At 46.3% G+C, this 20,754-nt stretch overlaps 1 protein-coding gene across 5 annotated transcripts in view; it reads left to right on the top strand.

Annotated features, from left to right (window-relative positions):
- Slc16a14 (solute carrier family 16 member 14) overlaps positions 1–20,428 on the top strand; it is a 28,002-nt gene extending 7,574 nt beyond the window's left edge. For 4 of the 5 annotated variants that reach the window (XM_021650858.2, XM_021650859.2, XM_060368755.1 and 1 more), the window contains exons 3-5: positions 2,847–2,990; positions 10,782–11,759; positions 16,964–20,428. In XM_021650858.2, the coding sequence (XP_021506533.1) occupies positions 2,847–2,990; positions 10,782–11,759; positions 16,964–17,115 (1,274 nt within the window). In that variant the 3' untranslated portion in view covers positions 17,116–20,428. The remainder of the gene's footprint in view (positions 1–2,846; positions 2,991–10,781; positions 11,760–16,963) is intronic. The other variant, XM_060368756.1, reaches the window with a different exon arrangement.
- Positions 20,429–20,754: the final 326 nt, after the last annotated feature.

Here is a 20,754-nt window from a genome sequence, read left to right as displayed (position 1 = left end):
GTGGTCAAGAGCAGTGGTTGCTCTTACAGAGGACCTGGGTTCAGTTTCCAGCACCCACGAGTACGTCATACTCTACAATTCCAGTTCCAGGGCATCTGACACCCTCTGCCGAACTCTGCAGGCAACAGGCATGTAACGAGGTGCACATACATGCATGCAGGCAAAACACTCATACACATAAATAAATACATTTTTAAGCAAATAAAATAAATCTTGCTAGCTGTCTTAGTGCACACCTTTAATCCCAGAACTTGGGAGGCGGAGGCAGGTGGATGTTTGTGAGTTCCATCCAGGCCAGCTGGGGCTACATGATGAATAAATTAATATGACGAGCAAAGCAGGCAAGGCTGAGCTGGTGCTGAATTCTACCTGCCCGGTAGAATTCAGGCTTCACCGTCAGCTTGACAGTGAGAGTCACTAGGAGATGAGTTTCTGATGGAGTTTCTGGGTTGGTGGAGGGAGGAGGTGACACCCACCCTGACTGTGGGGTGGGTAGCGCCATTTCTAGGTCTGAAGGAAGCTGGCTGAGTGTACCAGGGTTGTCTCTGTCTGTCTCTCCGCTTCCTGACGACAGACAGACACAGTGTGACCAGGCACTGTAACGGGAGCCCATGACCTTGATGAACTCTCTCCTCTAACCCAAGCCCAAACAAACCTTCCCCTAAGTTGTTTTTATCAGGTTGGTCACAGCGAGAGGAAAGTAACTAAAGGCCAGGCGCGCCCGGCGCACGGGAGGCACAGTTCCTTCTCCCACACGGAAGAAAGAGACCTCAGAGGGAAAGTTTATTTTGGTTTGGGCTGAGCAGGGAAACTCTTGAGAGCTCAATATTTTCATTTGTTATTGTGTGGATGTATCACGAGCATACCTGTGACTATGCGTATGAGTGTGGGCACAAGTGTGCCCCCAGCCCGCCCGTGCGTAAGGGTCAGAGGACAACTTTCAGGAACTGGCTCTCTCCTTCCACTGTTAAGTTCTAGGAACTGGACTCAGGTCATCAAGCTTGCTTAGCAAGCTTTTTTAACCCAGTGAACAATCTCCCCAGTCCTAAATTTGTTTTGGGGTCAAAAAGCCCCACCCATGTGTAGTACTCCATGACTATATAAAGTGATGACAGCCGTCTTTGATCTCTCCACAGTGTCCTGGGGGATGCAGTTCAGCTGTAGTGTGCCTACCTAGCATGCATGGAGCCCTGGGGTCCATGCTCCAGCACGTAATAAACCAAGCATGGTAGCACATGCCTAGAGTCCCAGCATTTGGGAGGTGGAGGCAGGAGGATCCAAAGTTCAAGGTCATCCTTGGTTACATGGGCAATTTGAGGCCAGCCTGGGCTGCATGAGACCAAAAAAACTGCAGCCTAGTGGTCTCAGGGGAGGACTAGGAGAGAAAGGAGGGCCTGAGTGTCCTGAAGAAGGCAAGTCCTCTACAGCGTTGTTTGCATTGGGTGCTCTATGATAGACTGTGGTGATCCTCTTGGGAATCCTTCCCCAGTGTTTCCTTTAGAACTGGAATCAAAACCTCTGACTTAGGTCAGGGAGACGGTTCAGTGGGCACCTGCTACCAAGCCTGACAGCCTGAGGTGCACCCCCAAACCGATACGGTAGAAGGAGAGAATCCTTTCCCTAAGTTGCCCTCTGACCTCCAGTTGAACACTGTGGTGCATTCGCCATGTCCGTGTGCACACACACAGTGCGTAAGTGAACGTAGCGAGTGAAGTGTAACCTCGTCCGCGTAAAGAAGCCAGGAGGCCAGGAAGAAGACAGGAGGCAAAGGTAGAAACTGCCGCCAGCCTGAGAGGGTGTGACCAAGCCAGAGGGCCAGCCATCGTGTGACCCAGCCAGTTGGAGAGATGTGGGAAACTGGTCCATGATGCTACTGGATTTGTATGTGTGTGTGAGATTTCTGATTTTTTTTTTTAAGTTTTCCTAGAACTCACTCTATAGGACAGACAGGCTGGCCTCAAACTCAGAGATCGGCCTGTCTCTGTCTCCCGAGTGCTGGGATTAAAGGTGTGCCCCATCGCTGCCAGGCTGATTGCTCTTATTTAAGTGTTTATATATTCCATGCATTTTCTTTTTAAAAATTTGTTTATTTATTTATTTATTTATTTATTTATTTATTTATTATGTATACAGTGTTCTGCAGGTATACCTGCAGGCCAGAAGACGGCACCAGATCTCATTATAGATGGTTGTGAGCCACTGTGTGGTTGCTGGGAATTGAACTCAGGACCTTTGGAAGAACAGCCAGTGCTCTTAACCCCTGAGCCACCTCCCCAGCCCTATTCCATACATTTTCAAACTTTTTGTAAGGTCGAGAAAATGCATGCCAGGCTGAATCCTGTGAGACCACTAGCCCAGGGCTTCTGTGGTAGGCAGAATGAGCCTGACTGCTTGTTTCCAGTCCAGAACTGTGTATTCTCTGATGGGACGGTATACATCCAGAAGGTTTTTATACTTTAAGATTTGTTTTGGGAGACACAAAGGTCCTTGTGTCCTCAGATTCTAGGGAAATTGGAATGTTAATCACTCAGGAGTGTCTCCTGACATTTTGGGTTTGCCTGCTTTATTAAACATTTTATATATATTTTTTAATTGGGAGGGGAGGGTGCATGCGTGAAGGTAAACAACCTGTAGGAGTCTATTCTCTTTCTACCACGTGGGTTCTGGGGCTTGAACTCAGGTTGGCAGCTTTGGCCATAAGCCCCTTTTCTGCTGAGCCATCTCGCTAGCCCTGGTTTGGTCTTCCTTAAGCAGCCCTGGTGACGCTTTATCCTTTAACTTCTTGTGTGGGAACACTAAGACAACAGGAGCCTCTAGTCAGTGCCTTTTCCGCTGCTCTGTGGCAGGACCTTTCATCGGCTTGTTCATTAACACCTGCGGGTGCCGCCAGACAGCAATCATTGGAGGGCTGGTGAACTCCCTCGGCTGGGTGTTGAGCGCTTATGCAGCCAACGTGCAGTCTCTCTTTATTACCTTTGGAGTGGCAGCTGGTAAGCATGCTTTAAAACTTTTCATTTCGGTGTTTTGTGCATCAAGATGATGAATTTAACTGTGGAGAAAAGAGAGCCATTAAGACATCCTGTTGATGGTCTAGAGAGGCTGCTCTGGAGTTAAGAGCACTTCTTGTTCATGCAGAGGACCTGGGTTCCATTTCCAGCACCCACACGGTAGTTCATGGCCATCTGTAACTCCATTTCCAAAGGATCTGGATACCCTCTACTGACCTCTATGGGTACTACACACATGTACGGTTTACATGTATGCATGCAGGCAAAACACACAAATAAAATCAAATAACAGGTGGCCCACACCTGTAATCCCAGCACTTAGGGAGGCAGAGGCAGGCAGATCTCTCTGTGAGTTCAAGGCCAGCCTGATCTACGAATTGAGCTCAGGACAGCCAAGGTTACACACAGAAACTGTCTCAAAAAATAAAATAAACAAACCTAAAAAAAATTTTTAAAAAGACATTCCAATTTTTTAAAAGACATTCCATTTTCATCTTGGAGGTGTGTGTGTGTGTGTGTGTGTGAGTGTGTGTGTGTGTGTGTGTGTGTGTGTGTGTGTGTGCCATCCTATCGTCCTCTGCCTTAGACACAGGATCTCTCCCTGACTCTGGAGCTAAGCTGGCAGCCAACAAACCCCAGAGACCTTCCTTGTCTGTGACCCCACCCCTTCCCTCACCCCAGCCCTGCTGCACTAGTGCTACACAAAGCCACAACTAGCTTTTTACTTAGATGTGTTGTGGATTCAAACTCAGAGTCTGGTGTTTGTACAGCAAGCCTTCTTACCCACTGAGCCATCTCTCAGACCCAAGAGTCACTTTAATAGATGTTAAATGTCCTATATCACTAGCAACTGTATTTGACTTCCCAAATAGAACCAAAATCAAACTTTCATGGCAGCTCCTGAATGCTAGGGTAGACCTTTCCCCTTTGATGAATGGGAAAGGGGGATAATGACACAAACTGAAGAGAGTAAACAAAAATGCTAGGGAAATGATGGCAGTCTCTCATTAGTGAGAGTAGGACTGGTTGGGACTTAGGAATAGTCATTTGCTCTCCCAGATCTGACGAATTAGCACAAACCGCAGGTGGGGCCCGAGTCTCAGAAGCTAATCTAGCACACAGGCAGGGGATGGATTAAAACTGAACACCCTGCAGAGCGGTTTGCGTTCTGTAAAATCTATTCCTAGCCATAATTTCCTTAACCCACAGGTTGTGGGGTTCACACAGAGAGCAGCTACTTCCTCGCACACCTGCCTTCTGGTGAGGCTGATGCTGCCTGAGTCTGTGGGAACAGAACTCTCATCCTCCTCAAAAATAAATTGTTGAATCAGGGTTGAAAGCTATTTTGATCAGGGGTGTAGTGGCACAGGCACACACACAGCATTTGAGAGTCAGAGGCAGGCTGGTGAGATGGCTCAGCAGTTAGAGCACCGGCTGCTCTTCCAGGTAGATCTGGGTTGGAATCCCAGCACCCACAACTGTCCATAACTCCAGTTCCTGGGGACCTGACACCCTCACACAGACATGAATGCAGGCAAAACCATGCACATAAGATAAAATTAAAAAAAAAAAAAAGCCATACTTGGTGGTGCACACCTTTAATCCCAGCACTCAGGAGGCAGAGCCAGGCAGATCTTTGTGAGTTTGAGGACAATCTGGTCTATAAATCAAGTCCAGGACAGCCAGGGCTTGTTACGAAGAGAAACCCTGTCTTGAAAAACAAAAAGAGAGAAAGATAGAGGCAGAGGCAGGGGCATTATCAAAAGTTTGAGGTCAGTTTGGGTTACATAGAGGATTTCAGGCTAGCTCCAAGGCCATATACTGAGAGACTTCCTAAAATAAATAAATAAATAAATAAAATCCCAGTGCTTTGGAAAGAGAGGCAGAAGGAGCTCCGCTAGTCTACAAAATGGTCCCGGGCCCCCCAAGGATACACAATAAGACCCTGTGTAAAAAAAAAAATCACAAACAAAAATGTCCTGTTGTAGCATATAGCTATCATCCTAGCCCTCAGAAGGTGGGGGCAGCAAGATCCAGAATGCAAGGCCATCCTCAGCTATGTACATAATGAGTTCAAGACCAGCCTGGGCTACACAAGCAACTAAAAGTTCTTTTGTTTGGGATGTGCTGGCATATAGAATGCCTGTAATGCTAACGCTTAGGAGCTTGAGACAAGATGGTTAAAACTAGCCTGGATGACGATGGCGCACGCCTCTAATCCCAGCCCTTGGGAACCTCTGTGAGTTCGAGGCCAGCCTGGTCTACAAAGTGAGTCCCGGACAGCTAGGGCTCGGTTAAACACAGAAACTCTGTCTCGAAAAACAAAACAAAAAGATTTCTGTCTTTTTATTCACTTATTTCTGTTTTGAGACAGGTCCTATGTATTCCCAGGCTGGCCTTGAGTTTACTGTTTAGCAAAGAAGAACCTTGTACCTTTGATCCTCCTGCCTCCAACTCCTTGGGATTGTAGCACTGTGCCACCAGGCCTGGCTTCTAAAGTGCTTCATTCATGCTGGGCAAACACACTTTTCACTGAGCTGCATCCCATCAACTGTCCTCCTTTTTTAACCACTTAGAACCTGTGTGACGTTAGACACATTGCTGAGTCTCCTTATGCCTCAGTTTCCTTATGTGCAAACTGGGGACAAATAAGAGTACCAGAGTACCACATTGAAATGACTGAAGTAATTCCCTTAAAGTACTGAGCACCATGGTCCATACTAAAGGGCTTAGTGGGTGACAGCTGTCACAGAAACATGATAGCATATGTGTAGCATAAATATGACATTATAAACTCAAGACTATCCCTTAAGACAAGAGGAATCAAACACTAAAGCCTGGTGTCAAGATGCTGGCAAGATGTCTCACAGGCAAAGGTGCTTACCTATGACAGGTACAAGCCTGGACTTTCTGAGTGATCTCAGATCCCCGAGGGGAAGGTAAGAGCTGCCTCGTAAAACTAGGAAGGCTGTCAACCTTCCTGATTTTGCCACCCCTAATGCTGTGCCCTCATGTTGTGACCCCCAATTATGAAATTATTTCACTGCTGCTTTATAACTCTTAACTTTTCTACTGTTATTAATTGTAATGTAAACATCTGATATTCCACCCCTGTGAAAGGGTCATTCAAAAACCCCCGAGGAGTTGCAACCCACAGGTTGAGAACCAATGTCTTTTGATTTCCACATGCATGCCATTGTGTGTGTATGTGCAGGCACACACACATCATATATACGCAATAATAGTAATAACAATAAAATTTTAGAAGACATTAGAAAAAAAAATTGTTTTGTTTTTTCAAGTCAGGGTTTCTCTGTGTAGCCCTGGCTATCCTGAAACTTGCTCTGTAGACCAGAGTGGCCTTGGCCTGCTTTGCCTCCATGGTGCTGGGATTCAAAGTGTATGCCACCCACGTAGCTAGGATCAGAATTTCAAAGCCATCCTCAGCTACAAATTCCAGGCCAGTCTGGTCTATAAGAGACCCTGTGTGAAATAAGTAAGCTTACTTTGTTATATCATCAAAATCCAGAGTATGACAATTCTACAGAACCATTCACCCAGGATCTGCAACAAATAAATTGCAAAAGGCATTGGGGGTGGGGGCCAGAAGTCTTTAAAATAGACATCAACAAACAGCAATTCTTGTTGGATTGTGGCTTAAACATACAAGTTTAGGGAGGTTGTTTTTTAAAGAATAGTCATTTATAAGACATTTGGAAATTGGAGCACCTTCTGGATATTTAATGGTATCAAGATATTATTTTTTCCAGTGAGATGAAGATATGAGAACTGTGCTATTTAAATGATTCCTACATTTGGAAATTTGTACTAAAATATGCACACATGAGATAATATATTCTCGATTTGCTTCAAAATAATATGTGGTATTTACAGAATTGGCCATGCATTGAGATTTGTTGAAGCTAAGTGATGGCATGAAGAGTCATTAAATCGTTCTGTTTTTAAAAGCTTCCCTTTGATTTGATCTAAACTGTTCCATTAGAGGCTGGAAAGATGACTCAGCAGTTAGGAGTGCTTGCTGCTCTTCCAAAGGACTGGAGTTCAGTTCCCACCACCTGCTTTGGGCAGCCTGCAACCTCCTACAACACTTGCTCAGGGACCCCAATGCCTTCTTTTGGCCTCTACAGGCACCTGCACACTGGCACATACACAGACACTCACACAAAAATGAATCTTAAGATCATATTTCTCTGTTGATGTAGTCATCCTAGATTTTGGGTTTTGTTTAGTTTTTTGAGACAGGCTCTCTTACATAGCACAGGCTTAAATCCTAATCTAGCCAAGAGTAACCTGGATACTCATGTCTTGCCTCTGAGCTCTGGGATTCGGGTGTGTCTCACACCTGGTTTATGTGGTGAGGATGGATCCCAAGGTATCCTGCATGCTGGACAAGCACTTTTTATAAGTATGACATCTGATACTCAGACAACACGACTACCTCCTGACGCATTTTTCAGGCATCCCCTGTGGTTCATCCAAACAGGGCTTTTTTTTTTTTAAGAATAAGCATAGACACACTCATGAAAGAGGTTTTTCTTTTTAAGAGACTTTATCTTATTGAAGGTGGCTCACACCTTCAATCACAGCACTTGGAAGGCTCAGGCAGGAGGACCTTTGAATTCAAGGCCAGCTTGGTCTACAAGAGAGAGTTCCAGGATGACCAGGGCTACACGGAGAAACCCTGTCTCAGTAAAACAAAACAAAAACTTTATCTTTAGAGAAGCAAAATTAATCTTTTTTTTCAAAAGATTTGTTTTGAGTATGTGAGATGTCTCAGCAGACAGATGTGTTTATCCACAGCCCGACACCCTGGGACCCATGATAGAAGGAGAGAATTAATCAACTACTGAGCAAGGGAGTGATGAACGGGGTGGGAGAGGGGTGGTTCCCTTTCACAGCGTTGTGGTCCAGATGGCATGTCTGAGGTCAAATGGGCTGGGAGCTGAGGGCATGAGTGCAGGGTCTGTCTGATGGTGACATTTCGTAGCCAGCTTCTTAAGGGACAGTGTCTCAAAAATCCACACTAGCCACAGAAACCTATGCGAGTTTCTCATTTCTTGGAGGATCAAGCTAGGGTTTTATATAAAGATACACAGTCAACTAGATAAACAGTAGGCAGATCTTACTGATGATCCAAAGCCAATCGACTCATGAGGAGGAGGTGGGCCATGGAATGATGTCTTTTTAATTTTTTAGTTGTTTTTTTAAAGATTTATTTATTTTTATCTTATGCTTATGGGAACTTTGCCAGCTTGTGCATCTGTACCACGTGTGTGCAGTGCCCTGGAAGGCCAGATGAGGGTGTCAGATCCCTGGAACTAGAATTGCATCCTGTGCGTGCCGAGAACCAAACCTGGGTCCTCTGCAAGAGCAGCAAGTGCTCTTAACTGCTGAGCCGTCTCTCCACCCCTAGATTTTTAAAATTTATCTTGTGTGTATGAGTGATTTGCTCTGCATGTGTATATATTAACTACAAGTGTATGTGGTGACCACAGAGGTTAGAAGCTCAAGCTGCAGAGGCGGGTGGGTGTGTCAGACCCTCTAGAAATGGTTACAGCTGCCATGTGGGCACCAGGAACCAACCCAGGTCTTTTGCAGTAGCAACAAATGTTCCCAACCACTGAGCCATCTTCCCAGTTCCCATCTCGTGTGTGTGTGTGTGTGTGTGTGTGTGTGTGTGTGTGTGTGTGGTACCACAGTTTGGATGTCAGAGAACAGCTTGCAGGATTCAGTCCTTTCCTTCTACTGTGTGCATCGTAGGGATCAGACTCCGTTTGTCAGGCTTGGAAGCCAGCCCCTCCAGGCGTCTTGCTGGTCTCTAAAGGATGTTTCCTCAGTCTGTCACACATTCTAAGAAATTCTAGATTTCTACCGTTGCGATCATAAGACTTATAAAGATTGGTCCAGAGTTTGGCCCAATGCTGAAGACTGTGTCTTGATATCCCTGACGCTGGCGGGAGGCTTAGGGGTTGTTCCAGCTCTAGTTGGTGTGAACCTGGGAGAGTGGAGCCCAAAGATGAGGCGGATGAAAGTCTCATGCGATAGCCATCTTTATTCAAAGCATCAGACAGTTTATATTCTCAGGGCATTCTGAGGGTTAGGCAAAGTTCACTTGAATCCAAGCTGTTTACAGTCACAAGGACAGAGTAACACAAGTGTAGGCTGTACACAGTCTCATGATTAGAAACATCATTCTGGGGGCTGGAGAGATGGCTCAGTGGTTAAGAGCACTGGCTGTTCTTCTAGAGGAACTGTGTTCAATTCCCAGCACCCACATGGCAGTTCATAACTGTCTGTAACCCCAATTCCAAGGGCTCTGACATCTTCATACTAATGCACATGCAATAAAATTAAATAAATTATTTAAAAAAAGAAAAAAAAAAGAAATATCATTCTGAATAATAATGGGTAAGATGATGGGCAATCTAAAGTAAGCCCAATCCTATTTCCTACACCTGGGAGGGGCAGGAAGCACATTCCAAGAACAAGGTCATGTCACGGAGGAACAGAGATTACAAGAACCTTGTTTACTTAGAGTTTTCTCACAAGGTCTCAGAAATCTCCTCTGACCTTTCTCTGACAAGGGACTTGCCACTTTCTTCTTCTGGTTGATTCTGCCTGAGACAGAGCCCCGCTCTTAGGTGGGGCTGGCCCGGAACTCACTGTGTTTTCAGTCTTCTGATCTTACAGGAGGGATCTGCTTTGATGTTATTGGTGGAAACCACTGTAAAGCCTGATGGGGAAAAAAATGGCAGCTTCTTCTGGCACCCCTCCTCAGAGGTTCTTTACAGAGTCACTATTATTCTTTCATTAGAATGGAAAGTACCAGGGTGTAAGGAGATGGAGGTAGATCTTTTGTTGTTGTTGTTGTTGTTGGGTTTTTGTTTTTTGTTTTTTGTTTTTTTCAAGACAAGGTTTTGCTGGGTAGCCATGGCCGTCCTGGAACTCACAATGTAGAGCAGACTGGTCTCACAGGGATCCTACTGCCTCTGCTATGCTGGGATTAATGGAGTGTGCCACCATCACTCAGCACAGTTTGGATTTTAAATGCCCCTGGAGGCTGTGAAGTGGAGACTGTGAGAGGTGTTGGCATCTTTAGGGAGTGAGGCCTAGTGGAAGAAATAGATAAAAGGGAACATGCCCCTTTAAACATGGTCCTTAGCTGGATGTGATGGTGCACGCCTGTAATCCCAGCACTCAGGGAGGCAGAGGCAGGTGGATCAAAGCGAGTCCAGGACATCCAAGGCTATCCAGAGAAACCCTGTCTCCTGTCTCGAAAAAACAAAACCAAACAAACAAATAAACATGGTCCTTGTGCATCCCATATTGGCCTCAAACTCACTATGTAGCTGGGAATGACCTTGAAGTTCTGATCCTCCTCCTCTGCTTCCTAAGTGCTAGGATTATGTACCTGTGGTGTCACTGTGACCAGTTTTACATGGCGCTGGGAATTTGTGCGTGCTATCGCAAGCACTGTGCCAACAGATAGATCACTAGTCCTCTCTTCCTCTTTTCCCTTATTTCCCAGCAGCCATGAGTTTTGCTCTGCCATGCCATGCCCCAAAGCATCAGGAACTAAGAGAACATTAGAGAACTAAGTTCTCTAAAATTGCTAACCAAAGTAACCGTTTCTTCTTTTGAAGCTGACTGCTTCAGGTGTTTTGCTATAATCTGGAAAACTGCCTCACACAGCAGGTGATCTTTATGTCCTATGAATTCTGATGGTGCCTCGGTGCTTCCTTCCCCCTGCAGGCCTGGGCAGCGGGATGGTCTACTTGCCCGCAGTGGTCATGGTGGGAAGGTATTTTCAGAAGAGACGAGCCCTGGCCCAGGGCCTCAGCACCACAGGGACAGGATTCGGGACCTTCCTGATGACCGTGTTGCTGAAATACCTATGTGCAGAGTATGGCTGGCGGAACGCCATGTTCATTCAGGGTGCTGTGTCCTTGAACCTGTGTGTCTGTGGAGCGCTCATGAGGCCTCTCTCTCCTGGAAGGGTAGAAAGCTGCTCAGGACGGGAGGAGCCCAGTGCCCTCCCAACTCACTCCACTGAATCTGTGAAGTCAGGAGGACCACTGGGCGTGACTGAAGAACAGGAGAGAAGGCTTGGGAATGAGGAGACGGTCTGTGACCTTCAAACACAGGAGAGTCAAGGTCAAACCCGTCCCAGGAAGAACATGTGTGCCTTCCGGGTTCTGAAGACAGTGAGCCAACTTACTGTGCGGGTCCAGAGGGGCTTCAGGGATTGGTACTCGGGCTACTTTGGGACAGCCTCACTCTTTACCAACCGCACGTTTGTAGCCTTTATTTTCTGGGCTCTGTTCGCATACAGCAGCTTTGTCATCCCCTTCATCCACCTGCCGGAAATCGTCAGTTTGTATAACTTGTCGGACCAAAACGATGTGTTCCCTCTGACCTCGATCATAGCAATACTTCACATCTTGGGGAAGGTGATGCTGGGGGCCGTGGCTGACCTCCCCTGTATCAGCGTCTGGAACGTCTTCCTCATTGCCAACTTCACCCTCGTCCTCAGCATCTTCCTGCTGCCGTTGATGCACACCTATGCGAGCCTGGCTGTCATCTGCGCCCTGATTGGGTTTTCTAGCGGGTATTTCTCCCTCATGCCCGTGGTGACGGAAGACCTGGTTGGCACTGAGCACTTGGCCAATGCCTATGGCATCATCATCTGTGCCAATGGCATCTCAGCCTTACTGGGACCACCATTTGCAGGTGAGTGCCCCAAGGTGCCCAGAGCTTAGCATACATGCAGGAGGGTAGGATGTGTGATGGATGGTCCGCACCCCACCTCCCAATATCCATTGCCAGAGTTGGCCGTAGTGACAGGTGCTGGTGATGTCAGCACTCGGGGAATTTAAGTGGGAAGAACACTGCTAGTTAGAGGTCAGCCTACATGGTCTCAAAAAAACAGAAAGGCTAGCCGTGGTAGTATGTACCTGTAGTGCCAGCAGTGAGGGTATAGAGGCAGGAGGATTGTTATAAATTCCAGGCCAGCCCTAGCTACATAATGAGACCTTGTCTCAAGGGGCCTGTGAAATGACTGCAGGTAAAGGCGCTTGTCAGCAGGCCTAATGAGCTGATGGTGAGTCCAATTCTCGGAAGCCACATGGTGGAAGGGAAGAACAGAATCTTGCAGATCGTCCTCTGACCCCTACATTCATCCTGTGGCACGGACCCATACACATACACACTAGATGAAAGTTTTTAAAAAGAAGGAACCGAGAACAGGGCAGAGGATGAGTTGCAGCTGGTAGAGTCTTGGCCTGGCATGCGCAATGCCTTGCGTTCTATACCCAGCACTTCATACACTGGGTATGGCAGTGCCTGCCTGTGGTCCCAGCACTTGAGAGGCAGAGACGAGGTCAGGAGTCCAGGGTGATCCTTAGCCACATGAGACCCTATCTCAAAAGACAAAGCAAAACAAAGATGGCATCCATGTTTGAGTCTAGACTTATGTTTGTTGCCTGTTGCTGCTATAATAAGCTGCCATTAACATTATCTTACTGGACTCATGGCAGTCAGAGGTCTAGCCAAGAAGACTTGTGCCTCAAGTTCAGGGAGAAACCCTGCCTCAAAGGAACAGATGGAGAGAAAGAGAGGCATACACACAGCATTGTCTTTCAACCTCCAAGTACTCAGAACACACATATATACACAGGTGCACACACTTGAGCACACACATGTGTATGTTCACACAAACACACATAAATACACATCTTTCACATATACTTATAAAAATATATAGTTATGAGAGAACTTTCAGGTAGGGCATGTTGATGCAAGCCTGTAATCCTAGTACTTGTGGGGGAGGGGGTTGGAAGTGGGAGCATCAGGAATTTAAAGCTAGCCTGAGCTACAAAAAAAACTCACTACGACAACAGAAACAGTCAAAGAGAGAAGTCTGTGTGGGTGCCTAACTCACTGCTCTGGGGGCACCTGGCCAGATGCTGAGGGCGTAAAGGGCCTTTCCTCCTTTTGTTTGTCGCTTCCTCCCCTCCCACCCATTCGTACACTGAGGGTGAAGGGCAGTCACTGGCTGCCTGCATAATGTTTAGTTGACTCTCCAAACCAAGAAACTAAAGTCCTAATGAGGTGCGGGCCCAGCGCTCAAGCTCTGTGGGGTCAGGGTGCCTGGCAGTGCGAACGACTAAATAAGCACATTTAATTCTTGCTAGACAAATGGCCTCAAATGCTGCCTAATGTGCTGCAAAGAAAATTACTTCTCCAGTTGCCTTTTTGTTTGGGGGGGTGGGGAGGGAAAGGGAGTAAATGGTTTCAGAAGCAAACATGTTTCTCATTTTTTCAGCAAGATTTCTAGTCCCATTTAAAAATCTGGTACAATTTAGTGCCACATTGGACATTCCTGTGATTCCATTTAGGGAAGACATGTAATTCAAGCCATTACACAGACATTTCAGCCATGGCATCAGACAACACCAACTTCAATCCAATCTATTTAGAGCATACCTGGGTATTCACGTCGCCTTAAAAGACGTCATAGCAAGTAGGTGACTTTTCTAGATGTTTCCAGAATACTTTCTAGAAAAACCCAGCCAACCAGATTTGGCTAACTGAGTATCTGCATGGCTTACCCTCATCATTTTGTTTGTTTGTTTTTTGAGACAGGGTTTCTCTGTGTAGCCTTGGCTGTCCTAGACTTGCTTGGTAGACTAGGCTGGCCTTGAACTCACAGAGATCCGCCTGCCTCTGTCTCCTTGAGTGCTGGGATTACAGCCGTGCACTACCTCACCCAGCTGCTCAAATCTAGCACCCTAACAGCCATTGTCAATGTTGTCCAAGAGCTGGAAGCAATTTAATTGATAAGAAAGACACCAAGCCTTCGCCTGGGGCATGCTCAAATAAAAAGGGAGAGCAACGGAATAGGAAACGAGGTTTTACTTTGAAGCAAATGCTTTGAGTTAATGGATGAAGGGATTATGAAGGTCCCAGGATCCAAATCAAAGAACAGAGATCACAACCAGGTGCAGTGGTACGTGCCTGGTTGGGAGATCACTAGCTCATGAGTTCAAACAGCTGAGGATGTGGCACATAGGAAGAGCGCTTGCCTAAGTGTGAGGCCCTCGTTGGTTCAGTCCGAGGTAAGGCAGCAGGAAGCTGGGGGCTTGGCTCAGTGACTAAGAGTACATGCTGCTCTTCCAGAGCCTTGGTTCTCAGCACCCACGTCAGGAGGCTCACAACCACTCCAGGCTCCAGAGAATCCACAGCTTCACACACACACACACACACACACACACACACACAGACACAAATCAAGACAACTCCATTTTCCAGTCAGATGGAGTCTTGTGCTATGTCTGAAGTTGGGGTTAAACAGTGGCAATACTAGTCCACTCTGCTTCCGGCACTGTGTTGAGACTAAGGGCTGTAGTTCTGGCTCTTAACTGCTTGGCCGTTTTAAGACTGAAGATTTACTCCACAAGGAGAGCAACAGAACCAGAAATTTGAACACAGGAGTCTTCCCAGAGACTCATACTCCAACCAAGAACCATGCATGGAGATAACCTAGAACCCCTGCACAGATGTAGCCCATGGCAGTTCAGTGTCCAAGTGGGTTCCATAGTAATGGGAAGAAGGACTGCCTCTGACATAATCTGATTGGCCTGCTCTTTGATCACCTCCCCCTGAGGGGGGAGCAGCCTCACCAGGCCACAGAAGATGACAATGCAGCCACTCCTGATGTGATCTGATAGACTAAGATCAGAAGGAAGGAGAGGAGGACCTCCCCTATCAGTGGACTTGGGGAGGGGCATGCATGAAGAAGGGGGAGGGAAGGTAGGATCAGGAGGGGAGGAAGGAGGGGTTTATGGGGGGATACAAAGTAAATAAAGTGTAATTAATAAAAAATATAGAGTTAAAAAAAAAGACTGAAGATTTAACTGTTAAAGGGATCGAGCCACCTTCTCCACCTTCTGCTGGAGCTGAGCAGAACAGAACTTCATTTATAGCGGTTCTGTTTTGCTGTGTTTTGGGTGGTGCTGGGTTGAACCTAGGGCCTCTTCCCATGATAAGGAAATAAGTGATCACCACTGGACTTTATCACCAGTCCTTTTTATTTTTGGTTTTCCTCTTGGGGACAGGGTCTCACTGTGTGGCTCCGTCTTGCCAGCAATGCACTATGCAGACCAGCCTAGTCTCAGACCCACAGAGATCTGCCTTGCTTCTGCCTTCCAAGTGCTGGGACTTTAGGGGGAGGAGATGAGAGATGCGGGTCAGGCTCGGCTCCCTTTCATTTTGAGACCGGGTCTCATTACGTTGCGGAGGCTGACCCTGCGAGGACACTGTAGCACTGGCGGGCCTTTCCTTCCTACTCTTCCTGGAGCTGGGATGACAGAGCTTGCCCCCAGGTCCTGCCCTGATCACTTTCAGATTATGGACCTCCGTCTGCTCGGTGTTCGGGAGGATGCCCTCAACTCTGCAGCATCTTCACTTACTCACGTTGCCCTCTCCCATAGGGGTCCTCTGTTTCTGCTCGAATCACTGAGCAGAAGTCGGGGTGCCGAGATGTCAGTGTCAGTGCCGCTTTCAGATTCTGAAGCTGAAATCACTGTTTTTGGATTATGCGCTTGATCTTGGTTTAGATTCCAGATGGAGATAAGGGCAGGATGTTTGCCTAAGCCACGTCTAAAGAATATGACCTTTAGCCAGGTCATAAGCGAATGTCTTTAATTCCGGCACTCAGGAGGCAGAGGCAGCAGATCTGATCTACTGGGCTAGTTCTAGGACAACCAGAGCTAGACACACACACACACACACACACACACACACACACACACACACACACACCCTTGTCTTGAAAAACCAAAACAGACCAAAAAAAAAAAAGCCTTTGGTTATTGTTGGTGGTGGATTTTTGTTTGTTTGTTTGTTTGTTGTTTTGTTTTGAGGCAGGTTCTCCAGGGTAGCTCCATTTGGCCTTGTTATGACTAGGCCGAGGCTGGCCTCAAACTCACAGAGATCAGCTGCCTCTGCTACACCTGCCTTCTCTTTTGAAATCAAATAACACGTTTAACAGGGCTGATAAGATGGGTCAGTGGGTAACATGCTTGCCACTTGCCAACCAAGTCCGACATGCTGGATGACCTGAGTTCGATCCCTGGAGCCCCACAGAACGGTAGGAGGGGAGCACTTACTCCAAAGAGTTGTCCTGTGACCTCCACACACGCACATGGTACATGAATGCTACGCACAAAGGTACACTTACACAGAGATAAAAACCCAAATATCAGCAGCCAGGCCTGGTGGCTCACTCCTAACGGGGAGGGGGATCTCTGTGAGTTCTAGGCCAGCCTGGTTTATGTAGTGTGTTCCAGGGCTACATAGTGAGGCCCTGTCTCAAGAACAATCAAAAACTAGGAATTAAAGAACAATAACTCAGCCAGGCCCGGTGGCACAGGATTCAGGGACACAGAGGCAGGCAGATCTCTCTGAGTTTGAGGCCAGCCTGGTCTAGAAGGCAAGTCTAGGACAGTCAAGGATACACAGAGAAACCCTGTCTCGAGAAAAAGAGCAAGAGAGATAGAGACAGAAAGAATAATAAATCATAGTGAGTTGGAGGCCAGCCTTGAATATGTGAGATCTTTTATCAAAAAAAAAAAAAAAAAAGGCTTGAATGTGGCCCATATGTGTGGCCCAGGGCGGTCCCATGTTCGGTGCTCTGGGTTCCATCCCTAGCGTCACAAAGAAAAGTTAATAAATTTCTTTGGCCAGGTGGTGTTGGGGTCTGAACCTGGGCTCTCACGTATGCTAGGCAAATGTTCTACCACTGAGCTACATCCTCAGTGCAAACGCTTATAAAAAAAAAAATTGAGGTAGCAATAAATGCCTGCTTTGTCTGTTTGAGTTTTGTCTTAAACTATATTATACTGAATATATTTTGTTTTGTTTTGTTTTCATAGGGTGGATCTTCGACATCACACAAAAATATGACTTTTCCTTTTATGTGTGTGGTTTGCTTTACATGGTAGGAATAGTCTTTTTGCTCATTCAGCCGTGTATTCAGAGGATAGAACAGTCCAGAAGGAAGTACATAGAAGGTGCACATGCTTAGTGTCATGGACTTTATCGTGTGGATTCCCTCCTCGTGCCTACCTCACCTGGCTGCTAGAGGGATGCTCTGTGTGGTAACTGGCGGTATCACTTGTGAATGCCATTGTCCTCACTTCGTCTGTCCTCGCATGGCCTCTCTGCAGAGGCGGCAGAGGTGTTTTAGAGATGATGGTGTCTATAGCTTATGAAATAGTTCATACAGATGCCCGTAGGAAAACTTTCGAGCCAGGCATGGTGGCAAACGCCTGTAATTCCAGCTCTCGGTGGAGGTGGGAAGGTCAGAGGCTCAAGACTAGTCCCTGTTACCTAGTGAGTTCCAGGCCAGCCTGGGCTACATGAGACCCTATCAAAAAACAAACAAAGAAGACCCCACCTTCTCTTTTTCTTTCTCCTACTTTCTCTCCCCCCCCCTTCCTCTATTTCTCTCCCTCCCTGCTCCCTCTTCCTCTCTCCTTCCCTCTCTCTCCTCTTGTCATCCACTGGGGCTAAGGTTTTACATACATAGACTGGAAATAAAGGCTTTGTAACTCAACCACTTCTTCATTAGGCAAAACCCAAGTGTCTATATTTCCACAAAGGGTCCAGATGAATGGGCTTTGAGCATGAGAATATGGGTTCCATAAATTAATTCTTACAAGGAGTTACTGAAATGCTGGTATCGGTATCGTATCATTTCAAAAGCAATGTAGTCTGTGAGCTGCAGAGATGGTTAAGAGGTCTGGACTGGAGAGGACTGGAGTTCATCTCTCAGCACCTACATTTTGGTTCACAACCACCTATAACTGCAGTCCCAGGGGACCAGACGCCCTCTTCTGGTCTCTTGTAGCCACTGCACTCATGTGGTGCACATTAATGCACTCAGACAAAACATACATACACATGAAATATAAAATTTTTTTAAAAAACTTTAAAAAAAAGGAAATACAAATTAGTACAATTTAAAAAAAGAAAACACACATAGTTTAGAAGCTGGGCATGGTGGCGCATGCCTGTAATCCCAGCATTTGGGGGGCAGAGGCAGGCCAGCCTGCTCTACAAAGTGACTCCAGGACAGCCAAGGTTACACAGAGAAACCCTGTCTCGAAAAACAAAAGCAAACAAAAAACACACAGTTTTTATTTTTGTGAAAGAATTCTGTAGCTAAGAAGTACCGTTTCTAACTCTTCCTTTAAGAAGTGACACTGGCCATCCTTTCTAACATTGAAGGTGAGGTCAGCCCTATCCGCAACTCAACACAAATCCTTCCCATGTGTTCTATGATGTCCTTCGCGGCAGCTGTGTTTCTTAGTGCACTTGACTATCGAATTAAGGGCTATGAATCCGACGCTTTGATTCATACCACTGCCTTAGATTCAACCATCTTTTCTTAGAGCCTGGTGTGGTGGCACACGCCATTGATCCTAGCACTTGAGAGGCGGATCACTGAGTTCTGTCTCAGTGATTCATCTTTTTGGAGTTTCTATTGCCCAGTAAATACGCTAGAGAGCTAGTTGTTGCCTATGATCAGCCACCCTCTTCTGGACTCTCATTTGCACAACACCCCGTTCACAGACATACACACACACACAAATACCATTTTTTTAAGAGTCAAGCTGTGAGGGTCATAGCTGGATTGCCTTGTAGCTGACCACGTGCTTACACTGAGGCAGTGGCGTCAAACAGCTCAGCTCCGGTGCCTCTTGCCATACAGAGGATTCATTTGTCTGGGCTTGGCACAATGTTAAAAATAGTCCTCTTTGTAGGCTTCATACATGAAGACGTCCAGTCTGGGACATCACAAAAACAAATACTCTTCCTTAGCTGAGATCTCTATTTTTCTAAAGCTGAACCATTTTCAGACTACAGACTGGAATGCTCCTCCCAGGATCATTTTGAAGTTTCCGACTGCCTTACTTGTTTATACAGCCCTTTAAATGACTCCGATGTCTACTTTCTGGTATGGGGTTGTAGCTCAGCAATAAGAGTGCTTGCCTAACATGCTCAAGACCCCAGGATCCACCTCCACACCGTAAAGCGAGGAACCTCTACTCACAATTTGCTCCTCCAACAAAACTGGCAGTGTCTTGGGTCAAATTTACCTAAAGCGAATCCACCCCACTCTCAATTATCTTTGGTAATTAGAGGCAGAATGCTAGCAACTGGAATTGCAGAACGCTCCCAAGGTCTAACTTGCAGGCAGAATTCAAGGAGCGCTTCCCAGATGTTAACAGGTAATTAAATGAACACTTTCTTTCTGCCTGGTCTCCATTGTCTCCTGCCCTAAGGACTAGTGGAAAGGTTGCTCTGTGAAACTACCCAGACAACACCAGTACTAAGCAAGCTGGCTCACAGAAAGGAGCCCCGAAGGCCCCACCAATGCACGTACTTGCTATTACCTCCAATGACTTGAGCATTGCCTGGAAAGTAGATAGATAATAATTTGCATGTCAGGCTCCATTTGGCTTAGCACGTTTGGGTTTTGTTCTGTTTTGTTTTGTTTTGTTTTGTTTTGAGACAAGGTCTCACTATGTAGACCAGGCTGGTCTTGAAATTATACAGAGCCCTGCCTTTCTCTGCCTGCCTCTGCCTCCACCCCTGGCCAAAGACTTGTTTATTACCATCATATCTGTAGCACAACTTGATGTTTTAATAAAGGTAATATCAGCCAGAAATGGTGGTGCATACTTTTAATCCCAGCACTTGGGAGTTAGAGGCAGGCAGATCTCTGGGAGTTCGAGGCCAGCCTGCTCCACGTAGTGAATTCTAGATCAGTTAAAGCAACATAGAATCTGTCTCAAAAATAAATAAATTGTAAGGATAACCTTTAAAGCTGAAGCAGTGATAACTGTTTTCATTTAAAAAAAGATGCATACAATTAGGAACCATTAAACAACATGCTATGTATTTTGAAAACTTCATTACTTTGTTACTTTCATCGTCTGCAACCTCAGTTAACAGGAGGCGGTGTTAAGTGTGTCCAATGGTGCTACAGCCCATGATAGGGGATGCTTGTATTGCTGGCTGCGCATCAGAAACGCGACCTTTCCACCCATTGGCCCAGCTGGAACTGCGTCCGGGTTAGACTGCTCGTGCTTCTTGCTGTGGACTTAGTAGCCCTGAGGGTGCAGTGGCTTCTCCTGAATCAGAGGTCCCTGCAGGACTGAAGCAAGACCTGCTGGCAAAGAACGGCTCCTATTCATACCTGCCGTGTCCTGAAGAAGCTCTCAAGGCTTACTTGTGTAGTCATACCATATGCTTTATAGTTTATTGTTTGCGTAATTGTGCTTTTTTTATTTACCTGCAACTAAGTAAATGTTGTTGTCTTAGGTGGTCAAGTTTTTGTATAAAACCGATATCTCTCCTTTTTTTTAAACATATATGAGTGCTGAGATTACAGGCAGGCACCAATTGTTTTATACAGAACTACTGGAGAACTATTCTCTGTATGTTTAAGAACAAAACATTTCAATCGGTTTTAGATATCTGTCTTCACTCAGTCATGTTCCTGCCATTTACTTGTTTGATTGATTGACTGACTGAGACAGTTTCATTATGTAGCCCTCAGTGGCCTTCAACTCCATATATGTACCTGCCTCTGCTTGCCAAGTTCTGTGCCTGCCTATGAACGTCACACTGCATTCTGGTCAGGCACTACCTACAG

This window comes from Meriones unguiculatus, chromosome 15 (genome assembly GCF_030254825.1).
Source record: "Meriones unguiculatus strain TT.TT164.6M chromosome 15, Bangor_MerUng_6.1, whole genome shotgun sequence".
Taxonomy (NCBI): Eukaryota; Metazoa; Chordata; class Mammalia; order Rodentia; family Muridae; genus Meriones; species Meriones unguiculatus.
The sequence above is the reverse complement of the archived record's forward strand: the minus strand, read 5'-3'. Positions and strand labels throughout refer to the sequence as shown.